This window comes from Crocuta crocuta, unplaced genomic scaffold, assembly GCF_008692635.1.
Source record: "Crocuta crocuta isolate KB4526 unplaced genomic scaffold, BGI_CrCroc_1.0 scaffold734, whole genome shotgun sequence".
Taxonomy (NCBI): Eukaryota; Metazoa; Chordata; class Mammalia; order Carnivora; family Hyaenidae; genus Crocuta; species Crocuta crocuta.
The window spans coordinates 298,245-317,113 of record NW_027531987.1 but is presented as its reverse complement, the minus strand read 5'-3'; the positions used below and the strand labels follow the sequence as shown (position 1 = coordinate 317,113).

Below are 18,869 nucleotides of genomic sequence, written 5' to 3'. Positions count from 1 at the left end.
CGCGGGTGGGCCGGAGCCGTCTGCGCCCGGCAGGCGTGCAACTTGCTGCTTCTGGGGGGCGGACTGTTCGGCTCCCCGGGTGCTTTGCCCGCACTGTCCAGCTCAGGAGCGCGCTCCCGCCGGCGCCCTGGGACCTGGGGTGAGAGCAAGCCCGGCGGGGAGGGGGGTAGNNCTGGGCCAGGGGAGCCGCCGCGCCCCGGAGCTCGGAAACTTCGCCGCCGCGCTCCGCTCCCTTTGCCCGGGTAACTCTCGAGCCCGCTAAGGACCTAACCGATCTCGCCCCTGGGCTAATTCTTCCCGTTTACGAGAGGGTCCCCGCGTGGGGGAGATGAAAGGCGAGGCCAGGAGCCAAGGAGATGGGATCTTTGAAATGGAGTCGCTGAGTTTCCCTTAGATGTTTCGTGCCCCGAGGGAGCGCTGCTCGCAGGGTTGTACTAACTGGTTGAAGGTAGATAGACGAGGTGCGATTGATACATTGCGGGGCTAACCATTTGCAAAATAGGCTGTTGATTAGTTTCTTTTTTTTTCCTGGAGGAGAAACTTGTAAGGTCTTTTTTTTTTTTTTTTTTTAAGAGAGATTCTCATTCTGAAGTGCTTTTTCTTAGAGTGCTTTCTTGCAGGAAGCTAACTTTCTGTTGTCTCAGATTTTTTTTTTGTTCCCACTGATGTGAATTGCAGAGCTTTGCAAACAAGGACGCAATTGTATACTTTAGGAGAGTTAACTTAAATATTTTTTATGCTTGTAACGTTGGGGGGGGCACATGTGTTTGAAGTATGGTTTCTTTAAGTGGCTTTTGTTAAACAACTCTGGTACTTGGTAGAGTAGATTTTATTTTCTCTCTCTCTTTTACTGGATATTTACAGACTCTTAAAACTGGAAGATATTTAAAAGGCAAATGATCTTCATTTACTTATTTTTTTAGAAAGGCAGCTTCTTAAGGCTTTGTAGCTTGTGACATAGGTTTCAGTAGTTGAGATCTCTGCGCAGTGTTAAAACTAGATTATAGTCATATTTTCCCGTGTCATTCTTAGAGGTGTGGTGGTTACCCATCGCATCCAATTGTTAGAGTTATTCATGAAAATGAGGGTTTTTTCCTACAATTCTATAGGTTAATTTTGGATTTATTTTTGACTTTTAAAAGGAAAGCTTTGCCTCTACAATTAGAATTATTGTCTCACTGTCCTTACTGTATTTTTAAACTTTAAGATGCATTTAAAAATACTTAAAACACTACATAACTTTAAAAAAAATGCTCCAACTCTTAAGTGAAGCCAAACATGGCATTTAACAAGTTCAGTGTAAGGTTTGATTTGAGTGAAGTGTGCATTTGTGTACCCATTTCTTGAAAAAGCAATGTGTTAAAGGAGCCAAATTCTTTGTCATTCTGAAAGGAAAGGAGATTGTTAGAGGACTTAATAAAAGCACTTAGGCCACCTGTATATTCCTTGTGTCTTTTAATTGGTCACTAGAAGTTACCCCCAGTGAGTTCTCATCATGTTAATAGATCATTTAATCCGTGTGTGGACAAGTGCCAAGACGGGAATCTGAAAGTTACATGCAGACTAACCGTTTTCCTTCTCCGGCTCCCCTGCTCCTCTTGTGTGTGTTTTGAGACTTAGCTCATGAGCCACCTCAGAAGCAGTTATTTCTTTGAACGTTAGAGGTGAAAGGGATCTTACAGATTATTTAACCTCCCTTATCAAGTCTACCACCACCTGCTTTCCACCCAAGTTTGGCTGATATTTACATAGACTCTGTACACTGAATCAAATTAGTGTAGTATTGTGCATTACATGTTGTCTCAGTGGCCTAATTTGTGGCCTAGAGGACCTGATTTAATAGCAGGAAGCCATAAGGGTAGGTGTCTGTTTAATCTTTTATGAGTGGGAAATTGCAGTAGGTAGGTAAGCTTTCTTTTGACCGAATTATATAGATGATGAAACCAGACTATTTTTTGTCTCACTTAATTGGTCAATTTGCAAGTGTTAGTTTATCCTTAGGCACTGGAAAGAAGTTTTTCAAATGAGTGATTCAGGTAATTCATTTAAGGTCAGAAAGTTGTCATTTTCTTTTCTGATTTCAAAACATACTCAATCAGATGACGAATCTGTATATTTCGCATTTTAAAGTTTTTGAAAACTTAAACTTACCTTTAGGTCTCAGATTTAAGTACATTGCCAAAATTCTTAATTCCAAAAGTTTATTATATGTGCGGAGAGGAATCTAGAGTTAAATGTCTTTTTACAGACAATTTAGGAAAACCAGGCAGTATTTAATCCTTTGTAGAGTATTCGGGCATAGAGCTTCCAAAGAAGCTCTGCACCACGGAAACTGATCCGGCATCCCCTATAGCCGATTTGGAAGCATTTCAAGGGGGGTGATGACCCTGTTGCTCAACTGCTAGAAATCAGAGCCATCTTCAGGGCAGCCGTCCACACTGTCATTACTGGTCTGATGGTTGCACCTGTGTCTTCTGTTAATTTCAGGAGGACGGATGTGTATTTTCCCATGTTAGCCCTCCCTCCTCCCCTGCTTGAGTCCTGCCTTCCATACTCCATCCTCACCCATCTGCCCATTCATAAACTCAGCCACTCTGCATCTCCTCTTTGCCAGACATTGGGCTGCACACGGAACACAGTGTGAGCAAATTGCGTTTCCTTTCTTCCCAGCACAATGAGAGAGAAGGACAAATAAAGTCAGTTATACCCAGTGCTGTAAGAGCAGGGGAGTTCATCCTAGCACTTCAGTGAGTTGGGCATGGGCAGGTAGGTGGCTGTTAGGATAGGGTGAGTTCTGAGGGAAGAGTGAATCAGGAGGGAATAATTTAAGGAGAGGAAATGACACGCATAAAGCAAATTGTCGAAACCTTAGTTGTGACATGATTTGCGGTATGCATACCATGTTGTCTTTAGGGAAAGGGTTGGTTGATTTATCATCGGTGCCTGTTTAATCCTGCTTTCCCATGACCTACGGCTTGTTTTTTTCCTTTGTGCAAGTAGAACATAGAAAGTCTATGTTCTGGGCTTGTTGGGTTATAGACAGGGAGGACAGGTTTTTATGGGGCAGGTGTTAAGAAGGGATGGAAATAAAGACATGTAGAAGAGAGGTGAAAATAACTAACTTGTATGTGAGGAGTGAAGGGCAGGGAAACTAAAATCTATACCTTTTTAAAAGGCAAGAGATGGAGATCTTACAAGTTTGGAGCCTCACCACTAGGTGGCGAGATCTGCTCTGGACAGCTTGGTGGTTTCCAGCCTGTGGGAAGTAAGTGTACCTTTTTGGTTTGAAATAGTACTGTTGGGAGATTCAGTTAGGAAAGGAGGTGGAGATAAAATGATCAGAAGTCTTTAATACAAGTCTAAGAAGAATATACTCAATCAGCAGGCTAAGGGGAAACACGGAATATTTTCAAACTAGGGACTAATATTGCAAAGAAGTTTTGATGAGATTAACCTGATCGTGGTAGATGGGCTAAATAGTGGGGGGAGGGGGTTAGAATTCAGGAATACTGCTTTGAAAGCTGTCAAATGCTGTGCCTGAGCAAATACAAATAGGAACTAGATGACAGCGGAAATGGAAAGGGAATACTTTTCAGAAATTGAGAGTAAAAATTGCCCACACTCTCAATAACTTTAGATACGGAGGTTTGGTAGTTAGAAATAAAAGATCAGTGTATGGATGAGTGTGAGAGAGGGAAGTGGTAGGGGAGGGTGGGGAGGAGAGAAGGATCTCTCTGGAGGGTAGGAGGCTGTAAAGATTTTAGTATCATCTCTAGTTTTTCAAATAAAGACATGGAATCCAATCGTGAGGTAACTTCCACGAATTCACACAATTAGGGACAAAAATCTGCCTGCCCAGTCCCTTCTTTCTTAATTGATTTCTTAGGTCGCAAGCCTGAGTGATTTGGGAAGCAGTGAACCTGTTCAGTGGTCGGAGATGCACAGTAGGATAATACAGTGGAATGGCTGGCATGTGGTGGGGAGAGCTGGGGAAAGGCTGTGGGGCAGGTCTGATGGCATCTCAGGAGGCGTGTTCCCTCACTTGGGGGAGGGTAAGGCTGGAATGTGGGATTCCGAAGTGCTCCCGTACGATTGAAGAGAATCCGGAAAACTTAGTGTCATTCATCCTTTACGTGTTACGGATTGACCAGGATTTAGGCAGTCTGTGACATGTAAAGGACACAAGGACCTTGTGAGTGGTGTCACAGGTGACATTGATTCAGGGAGGGCTGAGAAAATGTCCTCTGATGTGACACTGACTTGTGACACCAGAAGAAGCTGTGTCTGTTGCCAGGATGGATGTGAGTTCCTATAGAGCAGTTGATGGAGATGAAACTCAGGGTAGCCCTGAGCAAGTACTTTTTTAGAAGTCTCTGCCTGTACGGGAGAGAGAAACGTAGGGTGTGAGTTTGAAGGAGATGAAGCTTTGAATGCAGTTTATTTTTAAGTAGAGACAAACGTGTGTGTGCTTTGTAGGTCCTGCAGAAAGGGCCGGTCACGGGATGTTTGAGAGGGAGTGATACTTCAGGGAAGAGCTGCAGAAGAGGCAGCATTTTATGGCATCATGAGCCGCTTTATTTGTAGCTCGGCTGGGTCCCGTGTCTTCTGAAAGGTGGGAAGAAGAGCAAATAGGGGAAAAGAGCATTTTGAGGAGAGGAAGAAGAGGGACTTTCTACATGATGACTTTTCTTTCTCTTTCCTTTCTTCTTCTTCCTTTTTTTTTTTTTTTTTTTTAACAGGGAACCTTCACCTTCCTGATCCATTGTTTAGTGAAGTATCTGCATGTGTACCTAAACATAACCATCCTCATAATTTGGCCAGTAGTAAAGCTTTACTAATTTGGGAGTGGAGGAAGTGGCTGGGGTTATTTAATGGCTACTCTGCCAAAATGACATTTAAGTGATATCTGTTTGCAGAGAAAAAGTACATTAGGTGCGCTGATCTTACATCACACGAGGTAAACTGTGTTTATGGAACTTCTGGGTGAGTGACGATTGCCCTGGAGCATGGGTGAGCAGAAAGGGGTTGGAGGGTGAGTAATAAGTAGTGGTCATGTCTGGTCTGTAAAATGAGGGGAGAAGAGCGAGTGTCCCATGGATCGTAAGCCCAGCCAGAAGTGTGTACACATCCCTTGTTCTTCTTGTCTTGTCTTTATGTCACAATAGCAAAGAACAGCCAGAGACAGTCCTTTTAAGATGCCCACAGATGTGTTTCATAGGTTCATATACCAGGTAAATTACATAGCAGATTTTATATGGAGGCTGCTTAAAAACGAGGAACTCTCCAACCCTCTGCAGGTTTTTAAGTGCTAGGAAGGAGTTACAGCGTGCTGAGGGGAGACGTTTGGAGTTCCCACTGCCCTGTTTTGGTTTGAAGACTGCTCTGAGTTAAATGGGAATGAGTTGTTGATCCTTGAAGGCCATGCTTAAATCAAGTAGGTGTCGGAGCGATCAGACCCAGCGTGGTCCCCGTCAGAATTAACAACAGGAGCAGTTAGTTCTGGGAGGCTCCCCAAGCCTCGGGCTGCGTTTCAGTCTGGGTTCGCAGCTGGCCCCTCCGCCCCTGTTTTTACTGACAGATGTCTGAACCTGGTGTAGAAAGATTTGCTACCCACCTAGACAATAAAGAAGAGCCACCCACTTAAGTTTTCGGTGTAACAGTAAAAACTTTTAAGTACTGCTCATGGCTGTTATAATTTATTAGGAAAATGACTTTTTTCCATTTTGTAAATGTTATCTGGAAGCTGTGAGTGAGTAATACCTGAATGACAAACAGGCTTTCTTAGTAAGATACAATCTCTCTCTCTCTCTCTCTCTCTCTCTCTCTCTCTCTCTCTCTCTCTCTCTTGACTACTGTTGATGTTAGAGACCATTAAACATTTAATATACAATATTTTTAAAACACAAGAGTCACTTACATTTCATACTGGCTTTTTTGTGACATCTTTGTTCGAAAATATGGTTATCTTCCCTGCAGTTTAAATATCTTCAAAAATACTTTTAAAATGTGGCACTATTCAAACTGAACATTAAGCTCTGAATTTCAGTAATAAGTTCAACTCTAGTGACTGCTCTCACTGCTGCTGATACAAAATGGGAGCATGTGGGAGGGCATGCCGAGGGAGAGCACAGCATTCTGACTGTGAGTGTTGTGTGTTTTTATCATCATAGGTAGAATTGATACTGTTTACTCTTTGCCTTTGCATGGAGGGCTGATGGCGTGGGAGCTCTAAATAATGCATTCACAACATTTAGTAGATTTTATGCATCTGTGATGCTGTGGCCCACCTGGTCCTGTCTCGGAAGCTTATGCAACGTTTCTGAATCTTCAGCTTTCGATCTAAATATATGAATTCATGCAGTTTTGTTCTCAGCACTCGGGCTGTGTTCTGTTTTGTGAAGAATGCGCAGTCATGGTAATTGACTTGGAACGCTTTATGTGAAGGTCTCCCTAATGAAGAAATATGACCATGTTAATATCTGATTTCTACTAGAAAAATTATTTTTCTCTCTTATTTATGGATTTTCAGAAATCTATACTAAAGATATTTCAACTTTGGACCTGAGGCTCTTTTCACTACAGGCTGAACTAAATAAACATTCTTGGTTTTCACTTTGCAAAATGCACAGAAGAAATCCTAAATTACTCTGAGCTGAAGTAGTATGATCACCTTCTAAATATCAGAGTGTAGCCTTTGGCTAAAATCATTTCTGGAGTTTAATTTTCATCAGCATGAACTCTTGGTAATGTACTTTTCAGTAGAAATGGTATTCGTATCTTCCCCCCCCACTTCAGCTTTACTGTTAGTAAAGCTACTGCTTTTTTATCATACATTTATAGTGGGATCTGAGTCTATGATTCTAGGTTACGTTACTGAAGGTTAACAACACCTCCTAAAAAGTGGATTTTTTCTTTTGTTTTTAAAACATTTATTTATTTTGAGAGAGTAGGAGAGAGAGAGAGAGAACAAGAGTGAGCAAGGGGAGGGGCAGAGAGAGAGGGAGAGAAAGAATCTCAAGCAGGCTCCATGCTGTTAATGCAGAGCCCTGCGTGGGACCCGATCTCACAAACTGTGAGATCATGACTGAAGCCAAAATTGAGTTGGACACTTAACCAACTGAGCCACCCAGGCACCCCGTGGATTTTTTTTGTTTTCTTATTAAAAAGGTTGCCCTTAGTAATTGATCCCGATCAGAGTGGCATTCTGTTAGCCTGGTTTGCAGGGTAAATTCCAGGCTTTGAAAGGTGTCTGTTGAGGGTGGTCCAGCAGGGGTGATCCAGCTTCACGCTTTGCCTTAGAAGAGCCAGCGGGTGGGGTTGAGATAGGTGATCAGGTGCGGGGGATGCAGCTCGAAGAGCAGCGTGGCGGCGGCAGAGCCTGTGGCCCTGCCGCGAGGCCGAGACGCGCTGGGGAGGGAACAGTTAAAGTGATGTGACGTCTTGGGCCTTTTCCCTGCGTGGGGTTGCGAGGGTCGGGGGTGTCCAGGACCGCCCCGCAGTGTGTGCAGCAGCATGGTCCCGGCCAGTATGTATTCGTCATCGCCAAGTTCTAATGTGAGGCTTCAGACGTTCAGAAAGCTTGATGGGCCCATCCTGTCTTTACACCACTGTTAATTCTGTGTCGGTGACTGACTGCTGTCTGGTCACCTGTGCTGGTTCTCCTCTTCTTCCCTCCATCCAAATATCGGGTGGGGGGCATCAGGGCTCTGTGCTTGGTTTTTTCTTCTCTAGCTGTGCTCTGTCCCTGGAGGATCTCCTTCAGTTCTGTGGTTTAAGTAGCGTGCTCTGGATATTCAGGCACCTCTCACATTTATGTCTCCAGGCCGGACCTCTCCCACACGCCTCCCTGCCCCCTCAGAATCATTACTTCGGTGACAGTGGGCATTTCCACCCTAACTTTCCAGAACTCTTCATCTTAGTCCCTTGATCCTGTTCCTCTCTAGTTCATTAGTTGTGGCGAGTGCTCCATAATAATGGGAGACGTTACACCAGGGGAGACTATCTTCATAACTTTTCAGTAAATCTAAAATGATTCTAAAGTTTAAAATTTATATTAAAAAAATCTCCCTTAGTGCTCTCTCCCCATTACCCACTGTGCTCCAGCCACAGTGGTCTCTGTTATTTCTCTAACTAGCACCTCTCTACGTGATTCTGAGCCCCCAGGGAACATTGGAAACTTTTTTGGGGGGGAGAGGGTGGGGGAGGGAGTATGGAAGTGAGATGGAGGAGCTACAATAGGCTTTGAGTTGGTAGAGACCAGGATGACACCGGACATCCTAAAATGCACTCTGGGCCCTTTGAATTGATGCACGTATATATGTATGTATGTATTTTTGAGAAAGAGAGTAAGGGGGAGAGGCGGAGAGATAGCAAGACGGAAGATCCCAAGCAGGCTCTGTGCTCACAGCAGAGACCCTGATGTGGGACTGGAACCCATGAATCTTGGGATCTTGACTTGAGCAGAACTCAAGAGTTGGATGCCTAACCCACTGAGCCACCCAGGCGCCCCCTGGGCCTTTTGAATTTAGCTTTCTCTTTTCCCTCAGGTTCCTGACCACAGTCTCTTGCCTCTTTATTTTTCTCCTAAGTGCCTACTCAGCAGCATGTGATATACTCTTTGCTTGTTTCTCACCAGAAAAAATAGGTCTTCCTTGAGGATTTGTTGCTAGTTTGGCTCATTTTTGTATCCCCAATGTGTAGAACTATTCCTAGCACATAACATTAAATATTCATTGAATGAGTCCAATAAGTGATGAAAGGAGTGAATGATTGAGACAGATGACCAACACCTATGCTAAAATATTCAGATGGAATGCTGGAAATCAAGCATGAACCTTCATCCAGCTGCCTGTTCTCCACAAATCACCACTGTTGACAGTTGATTTTTTTTTTTTAATTTGTCCAGAATGTTTCTGTCAATTTTCACATATTCATGTACTGGGCAAACAATTCATCTCCCTCCCCCCCTTTTATTTACAAACATATATGGGATCAGTTTAATTTTTCTGTTTAACAAATCTGGACGTCTCTATGTAGCAGCGTATAGAGTGCTGTCTTATTCTTTTTATTGGCTGCATAATATTTTTGATGTAGAATTAAGCAAACATATTTTAAATGTTTACAACAGAATCCTGGCATAATACTTTGTTGTAGAGCGGATAACAGTAACAGGTCTTCTGAAATCAAAAACCATGCTTGTTGCACAGGAGCCCTTTAAGTGTTATTTAAAGCATTTTCTCTCTGTAGATCCTAGTTTGTAAATGCCTCAGGATCAGGAAATAGTCTTGAGTTCCATACACCTTACACAGTCTGTCCTGAAGTAGGTTCCCAATACCCGCAGGTTGAATTGAAGTCTTCCCTGGTTTTGATAACGTAGCTGGGTCATTATATCATTCAGATTTCCCTGAATATTAGAACTGTTGGCCACATCGTTTTGGGAGAAAACTGTTCTCTTATTCTGTTGAAATGCTTACTGCTCTCCTGGAGGCCAGAAGTCTTTATAGTCTCCTGACCTGAGGTGCCGAGGAGATGGAGTGATGGCTAAGGCACAAGTTAGGGGGCCCCCCTGGAACATGACTCAGTATCAGTTATCAGTATCAGTATCAGTTGTGCACGTGAGGGCTTTTCTTTTTTTCGCAAATGAAATGACTGACAGAGCGCAGCTAAGATACTGTAAATTAATGCTGCCTTGCGAGTCCCCACCGGCGCCTTAAACCAGCCCTCCAATCTGTAGCTGCTTTCACCTTTGGGTGGGGCTCCCATTCTGTGAGTATTCGTTTGAGGGTGCAGTGCTATCCTCATGAGAGTGCTGGGGTGTTTTGTGAGGCTCCATTGATACGCAAGGTGAATTTGTTGGCATTTAGGGGAGCAGTTGGTCTGAAAATAATTGTCTTGCTCACCTGGCAGGTCAGCCCAGCGGACTGAACCCTTGCTCAAATGCCCCCTTGCCTTGCCCTTTCCCCTCTGACCTTCCCGCTGGGCCGACTACCTTGCTGCCTTGTTGGGTCTCTCTCCGTGTGTCAGCTTGGATGCTGTAGCTGTGGGTGTGTGTGTGTGTGTGTGTGTTGTGTTTGGTTGTGAACACTGGTTGATGACTGCAGTGGTGATAAAACGTTGATGTGGTCGGTAAGATGGGCTTTGCTGATGTAGGAAAACTTCTGTTTCACATTGGGCTGCTGGCTTCCCATTTGTAAGTGGGCTCTCTTGACTCGTGTTGGTTTAGAAGTGACTTCAGTATCAAAATGATATAATGATTCTGTAGTTACTTTAATACCTTTAAGTAGTTACAGAATGCTAAGTGAGACAGTAAACCCTTAACATTTTGTAAGAAGTCAACTAAATTATTCTTCTAAAGGAATAGTTTCTGGATAACTGTTGAGATGGATTACCCCGTGTCATTATGGGAGGCCCTGAGACCAACTTCCAGGTTTCTGTTGATGCTCTAGATCAGTTCTTCAAAGCTTCCTGTGCTTGGGACACCGTAGTGGCATTAACTGTGAGCTTTGGGGCATTTCATTTATTGTATAGAAGTAAACCTAAACCCTGTTCCTTATCTCCCATTGTAACAGTTGGTTACATTTGCCTTAAAGAATCAGGTAGAACAATTCCACTTTGTTGTTACGTGTGGTTGGCAGGAGTCTTTCATCTGAAGCTCCTTCTGATTCTGGAGTCCTCAAAGTACGAGAAAAAGATTGTTCCTTAACTTGGTAATTCTAGACGTGTTAGAGGTATTGGTACGTGGAAGACAGAAAAAAAAAATCTGAAGACTATTGCACATATTCATATTTCATACAGGTGTACGATACCTTATTAAAGTGTAAAGCCTAAAACTCCCCAAACCAGTTTACTTTGCCTTGTTCGTTTCATTTCTTCAAGGTCACAGTCCTTATTTCCTTCTTGTGTTGTAGGCTCCTGAGCATTAAGCGATGGGGAGACCCCTGGCCTTGCTCCTCCTCCTGCTCCTCGAGCACTTTGGAGACGGTGACGGAAGCCAGACAGCTGAGCAGACTCCTCTCCAGTTCACACATTTCCAGTACAATGTCACCGTGCACGAAAACTCTGCCGCTAAAACCTACGTGGGCCACCCCGTGAAGATGGGTATTCACCTCACGAATCCACTGTGGGAGTTAAGGTACAAAATTATCTCCGGGGACAACGAAAACCTTTTCAAAGCTGAAGAGTATGTTCTTGGAGACTTCTGCTTCTTAAGAATAAGGACCAAAGGAGGAAATACAGCTATTCTTAATAGAGAAGTAAAAGACCATTACACATTGATAGTCAAGGCAGTTGAAAAGAACACTAATGCTGAAGCACGAGCACAGGTCAGGGTGCAAGTGCTGGATACAAATGACTTGAGGCCGCTGTTCTCTCCCACCTCGTACAGTGTCTCGTTACCTGAAAACACGGCCATAAGGACCAGTATTGCCAGAGTCAGTGCCACAGATGCAGACATAGGAACCAACGGAGAGTTTTACTACAGTTTCAAAGACCGAACGGACGTGTTCGCTATTCACCCGACCAGTGGTGTGGTAGTTTTAACTGGCCGGCTCGATTATGCAGAGACCAAGCTCTATGAGATGGAAATTCTTGCCGTGGACCGTGGGATGAAGCTGTATGGTAGCAGTGGTATCAGCAGCATGGCCAAGCTGACGGTTCATGTGGAACAGGCCAACGGGTGTCCTCCTGTGATAACGGCAGTGACGCTCTCACCGTCAGAGCTAGACAAGGACCCAACATACGCGATCGTAACAGTGGATGACTGTGATCAGGGTCCCAATGGGGAAATAGCTTCCTTAAGCATTGTGGCAGGTGATCTCCTTCAGCAGTTTAGAACAGTGAGGTCCTCTCCAGGGAGTAAAGAATATAAAGTCAAGGCGGTTGGTGGCATCGATTGGGACAGTCATCCTTTTGGCTACAATCTGACACTACAGGCTAAAGACAAAGGAACCCCTCCCCAGTTCTCATCTGTGAAAGTAATTCATGTGACTTCTCCACAGTTCAAAGCTGGGCCAGTCAAGTTTGAAAAGGATGTTTATAGAGCAGAAATCAGCGAATTCGCTCCTTCCAATACCCCTGTGGTCATGGTGAAAGCCACGCCTAGTTATTCTCATTTGAGGTATGTTTTCAAAAGTACCCCTGGGAAAGCTAAATTCAGTTTAAATCCAAACACTGGTCTCATTTCCATTTTAGAGCCAATCAAAAGACAGCAGGCATCCCATTTTGAATTTGAAGTTACAACAAGTGATAGAAGAGCCTCAACCAGAGTGGTGGTTAAAGTCTTAAGTGCAAACAGCAATCCCCCTGAGTTTACCCAGACCGCTTACAAAGCATCTTTTGATGAGAACGTGCCCATTGGTACGACGGTCCTGAGCGTGAGTGCCGTGGACCCCGACGAGGGGGAGAATGGGTACGTGACTTACAGTATTGCCAATTTAAACCACGTGCCGTTCGTCATCAACCATTTCACTGGTGCCGTGAGTACTTCAGAAAACCTGGACTATGAGCTGATGCCTCGGGTTTATACTCTGAGGATTCGAGCGTCAGACTGGGGCTTGCCATACCGCCGGGAAGTTGAAGTTCTCGCCACGGTGACCCTCAATAACTTGAATGACAACACACCCTTGTTTGAGAAAATCAATTGTGAAGGAACAATCCCCAGGGATCTAGGCGTGGGGGAGCAAATAACTACTGTTTCTGCGATTGATGCTGACGAACTTCAGTTGGTCCGGTACCAGATTGAAGCTGGAAATGAACTAGATTTGTTCAACCTGAACCCCAGCTCTGGGGTGTTGTCCCTAAAGCAGTCGCTACTGGATGGCTTAGGGACAAAGGTGTCATTTCACAGCCTGAGAATCACGGCCACAGATGGAGAGAATTTTGCCACACCATTATACATCAACATAACTGTGGCTGCTAGTCGCAAGCCGGTACACTTGCAGTGCGAAGAGACGGGCGTCGCCAAGATGCTGGCGGAGAAACTCCTGCAGGCAAATAAATTACACAACCAGGGAGAGCTCGAGGACGTTTTCTTTGATTCCCACTCTGTCAATGCACATGCACCACAGTTCAGAAATACTCTCCCTGGTAGTGTTGAGGTAAAGGAAAACCATCCAGTGGGTGCTGGCATAATTTTCATGAATGCTACTGACCTTGACACTGGCTTCAATGGAAAACTGGTCTATGCCATTTCTGGAGGAAATGAGGATAGTTGCTTTGTAATTGACATGGAAACTGGAATGCTAAAAATTTTATCCCCGCTTGACCGTGAAACAACAGACAAGTACACCCTGAATGTTACAGTGTCTGACCTTGGTATACCGCAGAAGGCCGCTTGGCATCTTGTAGACATCAGAGTTCTGGACGCCAATGATAATGCCCCGGAGTTTTTACAGGAGAGCTATTTTGTTGAAGTGAGTGAAGACAAAGAGATGGATAGTGAAATCATCCAGGTTGAAGCCACAGATAAAGATTTAGGGCCGAATGGACATGTGACTTATTCTATTCTCACAGACACGGATAAATTTTCCATCGACAGCATGACTGGAGTTGTCAAAATTGTGTCCCCTTTGGATCGTGAAGTACAGCATGTGCATTACTTAAAGATTGAAGCCAGGGATCAAGCCAGGGAAGAACCCCAGTTGCTTTCCACTGTTCTTTTGAAAGTATCATTAGAGGATGTTAATGACAACCCACCTAGGTTCATTCCACCTAATTACCGTGTGAAAGTTCGAGAGGACCTTCCGGAAGGAACCATAATCATGTGGTTAGAGGCCCATGATCCTGATTTAGGTCAGTCTAGTCAAGTGAGATACAGTCTGCTAGACCACGGAGAAGGACACTTTGATGTGGATAAACTCAGCGGAGCCGTCAGAATTGTCCAGCAGTTGGACTTTGAGAAGAAGCAAGTGTATAATCTCACTGTGAGGGCCAAAGACAAAGGGAAGCCGGTTTCTCTGTCTTCTACTTGCTATGTTGAAGTTGAGGTCATTGATGTGAATGAGAACTTACACCCACCAGTGTTTTCCAGCTTTGTGGAGAAGGGCGTAGTGAAGGAAGATGTCCCTCTTGGTTCCTCAGTAATGACAGTATCTGCTCACGATGAGGACACAGGAAGAGACGGGGAGATCCGCTATTCCATAAGAGATGGTTCTGGTGTGGGTGTTTTCAAAATAGATGAAGAAACAGGTAAATACACTATTGCTCTCCTGGTTTGCTCTCCCCTCCCAGTTTCCCTAAACTAAGTATCTGGCCTGTGCTAGCTTCTTTACGGTTCCCTATTGGCCTCCTTTGGGGCTCTACACGGAAGTGCACGTGCATGCCTTTTGTCCTCTCGGAGGTATCCCCGGGTGCAGGAAGTTGTGAGTACCGAACCAAAGGAACTTGAATGATGTGGCGTACAGTAAGTAAGAAAACAGGAGAAAGTTGAAATCTTTACCACGGGTCCTGATCCGTAAGTTTGTGCTCTGCTTTATCAGAAGCATCATTGTGGTTTTGCTCTAACTTTGAGACACTGTTCCAGAGCTGTTAAAACGCATATGTTTGCAGACTTAGAACAGCCACTGCCTCTACCTAGCCTGCTTCTCAGAGATGATTGCTCACCTGCAAATTGTGCAGTGCACGGAGAGAATACTCTGCTAAAACTTCCTTGATGTCTGCTTTCCTTAGCACCTCTTCCAAGTTTTGTTTGAGAGGCAGATGTAGGGGAGTACAGTGTTGAATTATAGGGACTTGGCTCTTTGAGTTGTTAATTGGGTGATCTCGGACAAGTTAATTATCTTACTGAAACTGACTTCCTCTGTATGATGGGGACGCTCAAAATGGCTGCAAGATATATGCGAGGATAGAGTGCAATAGCATGGGAAGGCTGCCCAGCACGTGTTAGTCTGTTAATGTCTTCAAAATGGTAAGAAGGCTTTGTTAGGATACTCTTCCACCTCGAGTAAGAGCCTAAAACCAGATCATCCAGGACAGCCAATGGATGATGCTACAGTCTATTGCTCTGTGCTTCATGCATATCTCTAAGTTAGCTGCTCTTCTTAGATACTACAGTTTCATGTCCATGTCCCCTGATGGAGTGTGTGAGCCTCTAAGGGCTGCCGTAGCAAAGGACACAGACTGGTGGTTTCAGCCACAGACATTGATGTGTTCACAATTCTGGAGGCCAGAAGTCAAGGTTGGAGGTGTTGGCAATGGTAGGTTTTTTTCTGAGTCCTTTCTCTTTGGCTTGTAGATGCCTGTCTTCTCTCTGTGTTTTCACACCATCTTCTCTGTGAATGTCTGTGTCCTAACCTCTTTTTATATTTATCAGTCATATTGGATTAGGGACCATCCTGATGACCTCAATTTATTTATCTCCAAGTCAGTCGTATTCTGAGGTATTGGGGATTAGGGCTTGAGTGTATGGATTTTGGGGGACATAATTTAACCAAAAACCACCTTTCAGGACAGGCTTTTATTTAGCTCAAGCATTTTTTTGTCCTCAGCCCTAGCAAGAAGTACTGGGTATAGTACTAGACGTACAGAAGCTGCTCATTAATTGTTAACAGAATGAACAAGCAAATGAATGATTATTTTGATGAGTGTCACATTATTAAAATGAATGTCCTGCCTTCTGGGAATGGTAGTGGAATTAGAAGGAAACTGGGTAATCACGGGGTTCGATAAACTGTCATAAATGGGGGTTCAGTTCATTTTTTAATCTCACTGATACCTCTTTTGTGAATATATCCATTCTAAAAAACATGTTTTTCTTATTACACTGAAATTTTAAGTTTATATTCAGAATGCTACAAATAAATTATTTAATACCCACCCCACTAACCAGGCCTACATCTAATGTGTATAAAGTACAAGAAACAATTATTGTCCTGGAAAAAGTTACTTTAGAGGGTGTCCTATTTTTAATGTACTTTTGTTTATTCCAGGGATTCTTTTTGTAAATAAGTTGTTTACCACTAGCGTGTGTTGGGTGTATCCATTCCTCTAAAATACCAGATTTTAATTTTTTAATTATGAAATTTTTCATGTTTCTAGATCTTACAAATTTTTTATTTTTTAATTCCAGTATATTTACACAATAAAATACCATATTTTTATTTTATTTTTACATCATGCTGGCATTTAGAATCTTTAATCCAATTTCATCAAAGATTACCAGCCACATGCCATGATTAGCTGTCTATAAACAACTTTGCTTTCTGTGTACAAATCTGTGTCCATGAAATAAAAACTGAAACCATATACTGAGCAAAGAACTCTATTAACCTTGTTTCAGACTTCATTCTGAGGCTTCTTGAGCTTAATTAGCTGCAAAGAATGAATTGTGTCTAAGCAAAAATTGAAAAGAGCTGTGCTGTCCAAGGGGCTGGGGCTTAAAAATATTAGAGATCTAGGTTTTTTCAGACCCATGAACAACATTTTGAAAAGCAGNTCCAACTTTGGCAATATCTGTCTTCCTCAGACGTTGCCTCAGTTCAATTGGCTTCATTCTTAGAAGCTTCATCAACATTTTGCACAGGATCTGGAACTCCATCATCCTCTTTCTGCCCAGTAGCAAGTGGTGCTTGTCCATCCATGGATTGTGTGGGCAGAGCTGTGGCTGGTGGTCTTGAACTAGTCAGACAGTTCACCCCACGTTGGTTCAAGATCCTGGGTAGCGAGCGCTTCTGTGGGCTGCTTGGTCTGTGATGGGGAAAGGGTTCGCTGCCCGGATGCCTGCACGAGTGCTGTGGAAGTGGATCCCGGCTCCTTGGTTTGTGAACTTACTTCCCTCTTCCCTGCCAGAGATCTTGCGGACCCCTGACTGCTTTAAGGAGAACTGAGGTTTCTATCAGCTGCCATTGCCAAGCTGTGAACCACTGTCTGCCTTCCGGGGAGTGGTTCCTTCCGCCCCACTGCGCATGTGCGCTCGCGGTGTGACATTTTCTCCTGCTTCCTGATAGTGCCTTTTCATTTTGTCAGAGTAGAAATGGAGCACACGGCGTTGACGCTCGGGGTCTCAGGCAGACCCGCCGAGATGAAGCGCACACCCCTGGGATGCAAGGTGGCAGCCAGAGCCAGATTGTTAAATAATAGTTTACCAACTGCTGTTGGTTGTGCTGTTCTAGTCGTTCATCTTTTATCTGTAGATACATATGTGTATATCCGGCCATACTCCATTATTCAGATAGTCAGGTACATGGTGTCAACATGAAGAGTACCCAAAATTTTTTTTAAATTTTTTTTAAATGTTTTATTTATTTCTAGGAGAGAGAGAGAGAGACAGCGTGAGCAGGGGAGGGTCAGAGAGAGAAGGAGTCACAGACTCTGAAACAGGCTCCAGACTCTGAGCTGGCAGTCAGCACAGAGCCCGACGCGGGGCTTGAACCCACGAACCGCAAGATCACGACCTAAGCGAAAGTCGGACGCTCAACCAACTAAGCCACCCAGGCACCCCTAAGAGTACCCAAAATTTAAGAACTGCACCCAAAACAATGAATATGTTTGTGCATTTCCTAAGGACAGTTATTCCTACTTTTTTCTTTTTAACTTTTCTAAAATAGCTTTTGAAAGACTATAAAAAGTTGTTACAAGTTAAAGTTGAGACAAAAAATAGAACCCAAATCTTAATTTACATTCCCTCAAGTCTTAAATTATATGAGCACTGCCTTTTGGGGTTTTCTTTCACGTGAAAAGAGTATTTTTATTGTTGCTTTTAAAAGACTCATTTAGAAACTGGGTTTTGTTTTGTTTCGTTTTTTGCTTTTAAAAGTAAGAGATTGGGATATTCTTACTACCAAGAAAGAAAAGGAAACCACCAACCAAACAAGGCAGAGTTCTGAAACTTAGAGTCGTTTTCAGAGCTGAATGGGCAGTGGCAGTGCTAGACTTCTCCGGTGGTAACTAAGTGGGGGGGGTGCCAGGGGATGAATTGGGACTGTGGGCAGTGGGGTTGGTAAGTGTGTAAGAAACTTGTGCATCTGTGTAAATGCTGAGATTAGAAAGTGAGGAAAGTTGGAAATTTATCAGTCATCTGTTCTGTAGTCCTTGGCTTTACAGAAAAAAATATTTAATGTACAGTAGATTAATGTTTCTGTGTTTTTTGGAAATGAATCAAAGTGATATAGTAGTATTTACACATTGGCCTGGTGTACATTACGAGATGTGCTTTTGGCAGTAGAATTATCAGCCCAAGTTATTGTAGAGAATCCTGGCAAGACCGTTGGTATCACAGTGTAGAATTCCTTCAGGAAAAGTCAATATGTTTTTGCAGTAAAAATTCTTAAATTAGGTATGTTCCTTCTTTATTTGGGGTTTGTCTAACTAATGCCCAGTGCAGGTCGAGAGTATGGAGCGGTGCCTGTCAGAAGAAGAAAAGTAGGGACAGTTTGGGAACACAAGTGAGGACTCCATAGAACACGACCCTAGTAACACTCAGTGTGAGCTGGAGATGGCCTGGCTCGGTCAGGTTTAATAGCACCTTCTAGAACTCCAGACGCTGTTTGTCGCCTGTTTCTGCCATGCTGTTACTTTTCTCTCCTTGTCACACTGGACTAGCTGACAAGGGCTTGTGTGGGACCAACAATTTGCCCCCTTCACTGTTGGCCTCCTGCCTTTGACTCCATCATAATGTTGGTGGGTTAATATCAATTAAGTTTTTGTGGTATTTTACCTACTTAAGCATTGCCAGATATGTGTATCATTTGTAGTCGTTTCATAGAGAACATAAATCAGCAATCTGAATTTCGTTGCTATTTTTATGATCCTTTTACTTAAAAAATCTGCTTAAATATGAAGCATTCCCTGAAAAGTAGGGGGTTTTTGTGTGTGTGTGTGTAAGTAGAAATTCTATGAACTACCTAAAATATGTAGCCAGATGTATGTTCCCACCA

At 43.6% G+C, this 18,869-nt stretch overlaps 1 protein-coding gene across 2 annotated transcripts in view; it reads left to right on the top strand.

Moving 5' to 3' along the window:
* FAT1 (FAT atypical cadherin 1) overlaps positions 1 to 18,869 on the top strand; it is a 125,969-nt gene that overhangs the window by 2,546 nt on the left and 104,554 nt on the right. For both annotated transcript variants that reach the window (XM_077775054.1, XM_077775055.1), the window contains exon 2: positions 10,908 to 14,184. In XM_077775054.1, coding sequence (XP_077631180.1) covers positions 10,926 to 14,184 — 3,259 coding nt within the window. In that variant the 5' untranslated portion in view covers positions 10,908 to 10,925. The remainder of the gene's footprint in view (positions 1 to 10,907; positions 14,185 to 18,869) is intronic.